Below are 4,568 nucleotides of genomic sequence, written 5' to 3'. Positions count from 1 at the left end.
GGCGGGGGCCGCCGTGCCCAGCCGAAGCTCAGTCTTGAAGAAGAAACTACGGCTCATGAGGAGGCGAGAGCTGAGAGGTATGCCTGGGAGAAGAAATAGCGTGTGCAAAGGCAGGGAGGCCGGGAGGAGGCCGACACACGGGACACACCTCACGCCTGCATTCCGGCTGGGCAAGGGCTGGCAGCCGTGTGTGAAGGACGTGGGCGGGGGAGACCAGGGGTCCAGGCCTGATCCACCACCTTGCCGGGCCTCGTGGGCTGGCCGTGCCGGGGACTCACCTAGCACTGACACCTGGTACTCGCGCGTGGTCTTCTCCTTGTTGTTCAGGACCACGGTGCACTTGTACGTGCCCGAGTCGTGGACTCGGGCGTGGGCGATGGAGACGTTCTCCACACTCTCCCGGGAGGACACATCACGCAGCAGCACGTCGTCCTTGAAGAACAGCACGCGGCGCAGCGGCTTGACCCACGAGGTGGAGCTGATGTCCACCACGCACAGCAGGCTCAGGTTCTGCCCATTGGTGACCGTCCAATCCGGCAGGCTCTCCATGTGGACGCTGTTGATGGTGGAGGCTGGAGAGGGGGAGGACAGGCATGCCCGTTAGCCGAGGGGCAGCGGGGCCCCAGGACCACACGGGTCGTAGGAAGTCCTCACACCCCACGAAGCAAGGAGTCAGGACTCCATGAGCCATGCGAGGTCCTCACGCCCCACGCAGAGAGGAGTTGGGACCCACATGGGTCATACAAGGTCTTCATCAGACATTGTGCTGGCAATGAGATGCGGCGGAACGCCTCAGAGCCATTTCTGCATAGTGGCATATAGACTAGAAGGTAGCCTCTTCGCTCCAGAGGAAACAGCGCCTTGGGGGCCTGGGACCCAGCAATGCACAAGGAGTGCTGACCACAGCTCAAAAAAGGAGCTGTGTCCCTTGCTATCCTGGTCACGGAGCTTCACACAGCAAGGAGTCGGGACTGCATGGGTCATATGAGGTCCTCGTGCCCACGCAGCAGGGAGTTGGGACCCACACGCGTCTTACGAGGTTCATGCAGCGAGGAGTCGGGGTATCGGGTGCCTTCAGGGTTAGACAGGTCCTAACTGTGTGCAGCAGGTCAGGCAGGTGGCAGCTGGCACTAAGCTGCTTTTGCCCCACCAAGGTTGCAAGAGACTTGGAGCAGAGTGGCAGGAGCTACCCAGCACAGCGCCTGGTACACAGCACGCGCTTTGCACACGGCAGCAGCCTCCAGTCTGACACTAGCAGCCTCCAAGAGCCTCCTTCCCTACTTGCCTTCCCGAATTAGCACAGTCCCGGGTGGCGTTCCCGTGTGAGGGGCTCAGAGGCCTTGCCAGGTGACGAGGACTTGAAACCACTCCCAGGGCCACCATGTGCATTCTCATCCCCCTGCTCCCCTCCCTCCCCAACGGGACTCTCGGCCCGCCCAGCTGCCCAGCTGGCCAGAGCCAGGCTCCGGTCAGCTGGCCGGTCATGTCCTCTCTGGGTGAAGCCCTTAATGCTGGTCAGTAGAACCAGTTGGCTAGAGGTCACATTCTGAGGCTGATTCACAGGAGCAGGCTGCTGGGGTTGCTTAAAACTGCATGTCTCTAGCTATTTTAATTCGTATTTTTGTTGGTTGGTTGGTTGGTTACGGGCCACCGCTCTGAAAATTTTCCAGGCTAGAAGGTTCTAGACCATGCTCCTTGGTCAGAACGGTTATCCAAACTTCGGAGCAAGCCAGGGCTTGTTCTTTGAGGGTGCCCTGGGCCCTGCCTGCAGCCCACCTTGGTCCTAACTCTACCCCTTGACATCGCTCAAGGCACTACCTTTCCAGTGACTTTCTTTCCAAGCATAGGGACCTGCACTTAGCACTGTAAATATTCACTCTCCAAACTCATCAGAAAAACAACTTCAAGCATCCATCCAATGGTAGATGCATGGCTAGGAAAAACAGATGACACCTTTGGGAGAAAAGGTCTCTAAATGTATCTAAAGCCCATGACCCTAAAACCAGATGTTCTCTGCTCATGAAACCCGCACATCCCTACATGTCTACCCCACAAACGTCTGCCATGCCTGTTCTCAAGGAAGTTGTCCGTCCTGCATCTGGATGGGGAGTAGGGAGCCATTAGGTCTGTCTCATTTTCCTCTACATAATGTAAGCAATGCAATCATGGAATCTGGATTTCCTTACAGATTTTTGAGTGGGTGGTGCAGTCTAAATGTTTAAACGCTTAAAACTCCCAAAGGCAGATGATATGATGCCTATGTAAAAGCCCCAAAGAGTCTACAGATGAATTATGTGAGTTTAGAAAGGTGGCTGGATATAAGATTAATATATAAAAGGCAGCATAGTGAGAGGACAGCGGGATAGAGAGAAGCACATAAGTAGACAGTAGGTGTTGGTAATGTTGTGGTTCTTGGGTTGAGTGGTGGGGTCATATAAATTCATAACACTATTAAAAATGAGCACATGGCCAGGTGCAGTGGTTCATGACTGTTATTCCAGAACTTTGGGAGGCTGAAGCAGGAGGGTGGCATGAGTCCAGGAGTTTGAGACCAGCCTGGACTACATAGTGAGATCCCCCATCTCTACAAAATAATTTTTAAATAGCTGGGCGTGGTGGCACACACCTGTAGTACCAGCTATTAGGGAGGCTGAGGAGAGAGGATCCCTTCAGCCCAGGAGTTCGAGGTTGTGGTGAGCTGTGTTGTACCACTGCATTCCAGCCTTGGTGGCAGAGTGAGACTCTGACTCAAAAACAAATAAAAACTAAAAAATCAGTCAGGTGTGGTGGCATGAGCCTGTAGTCCCAGCTACTCGGGAGGCTGAAGCAGGAGGATTGCTTGAGCCCAGGAGTTTGCGGCTGCAGTGAGTTGTGATTGTGCCACTGCATACCAGCCTGGGTGATAGAGTGAGATCCTGACTCAAAAAACAAACAAAAAACACACATAAGAAAACAAAAGACAACTAAGCATGGATCAAAGATGAAAGTATGTTATGAACTAAGGACTAAGACCAATCCAACTCTGTATCGTTGAGATCTAAAAAAGAAAAATTCAGAGGAAGAGAAATACTACAGAATCTCTCTCCCAGCCCTGCCTCAACGTCCCCAGCCCTCACCTCCCTTGCGGAAGCAGCCACTGGCCTTCGTTTCCTGTGTATCCTCCCATCCAGTCTCCTGATGCGTACACAGCAAATGCAAACACAAAGTCTCACGTATCCTCTGCTCCTTCTGCACAAGAGGCAGCACTCCCACCGCAAAGTGTGGCACCTTCCAGCTCAGACCCAACCCAAAGCTGATGCAGCCTTCATGAGGGCAGCAGAGGGCACAGGGGGTTCAGGACAATCTCATGGCTTCGACAAGGTTCCTGGAAGCTCAAGTCTTACCAGACGCTCTGAGGAGCCTCCCATGGGTCATGAGGATGCTGTGTACTCTAGGATATGCTAAGTCTCCCATCTTTGGGTCAGGGAAGATCTCCAGAAGTCTGTTTGCTCAAACCACCTCGTGTGGCCTCTCACGGAACTGTGCTAACCAAGTCAACGGAACTGTGCTAGCCAAGTCAAGTCCTGGGCTTCTGTTGAGAGGTGCTGTCTGGGGCTGATGGTCCCCCTCACCTCCCCAGTTCAAGCGGAAGCCTAAACCCAGTACCGCAGAATGTGGCTGCGTTGGGAGATGTGGCCTTGGAAGAGGCGATGGCGTTACCGTGGAGCACTTAGGGTGGGCCCCATCCAATCCGATTTGTGTCCTTATACAACAAGGACATTTGGACGCAGAGAAAGCCACAGGGGAGGTACATTCCAGAGGAAAGTTCTTGGGAGTGCACAATGGGAAGGAGGCTGTCTGAAGCCAAGGAGAGAGGCCTCAGGAGAAATCAGCCCTGCCGGTACACAGATCTGGACTTCCAGCCTCCAGAATTGTGAGAAAATAAATTTCTGTTGTTTCGGTCATCTAGCATCTGATATTTTGATATGGCAGCGACAGCAGACTAACACAGAACCTGCCAAGAAGTGGTCTTTTGGAGACTGGGCTCAAATCTGTAATCCCAGCCCTCTGGGAGATTGAGGAGGAAGAATGGCTTGAGTCCAGGAATTTGAGATCAGCCTGGTCAGCATAGTGAGACCCTGTCTCTAAAAGAAATCAAAACATGGTGGTACCCACTTGTAGGCCCAGAGACTAGAGAGACCGAGGCAGGAGGGTCGCCAGAGCCCAGGAGGTCGAGGCTACGGTGGGCTGTGATCGTGCCACTGCACTCCAGCCTGGGCAACAGAGTGAGATGTCAACTCAAAAAAAAAAAAAGGAAAAAGAGAAGGTCTTCTGGAGCCTGCTAGCCTGGGCTGTTGATGGGACACTACATCACGGTGAACGCTGAACACCCTTGATTCCAAGAATGTTCTGCTGGCTCTCCCTGTGCTTTGGCTGAAAGCACACGGCGCAAGTCCCACCCTGCTCTGGGCAGTCTCCAGGACGCCTTTCAGTGGATGATGAGGGCCCATAGTTAGCTTCTTACCACTCCACGGACACCGTTGTGTTGGGCAGCGATGTGAGATTCTTTTTTTTTTTTTTTTTTTTTT

The 4,568-nt window shown here is 53.3% G+C and overlaps 1 protein-coding gene across 1 annotated transcript in view; it reads right to left on the bottom strand.

Moving 5' to 3' along the window:
- PECAM1 (platelet and endothelial cell adhesion molecule 1) overlaps positions 1-4,568 on the bottom strand; it is a 66,179-nt gene that overhangs the window by 24,148 nt on the left and 37,463 nt on the right. The window contains exon 6 of the mRNA XM_021713591.1: positions 279-572. Within this exon, the coding sequence (XP_021569266.1) occupies positions 279-572 (294 nt within the window). The remainder of the gene's footprint in view (positions 1-278; positions 573-4,568) is intronic.

The sequence above is a fragment of the Carlito syrichta genome, unplaced genomic scaffold, assembly GCF_000164805.1.
Source record: "Carlito syrichta isolate Samal-C Ts95f unplaced genomic scaffold, Tarsius_syrichta-2.0.1 Scaffold304626, whole genome shotgun sequence".
Lineage (NCBI taxonomy): Eukaryota > Metazoa > Chordata > Mammalia > Primates > Tarsiidae > Carlito > Carlito syrichta.
This window is presented reverse-complemented; position numbering and strand designations above follow the sequence as displayed.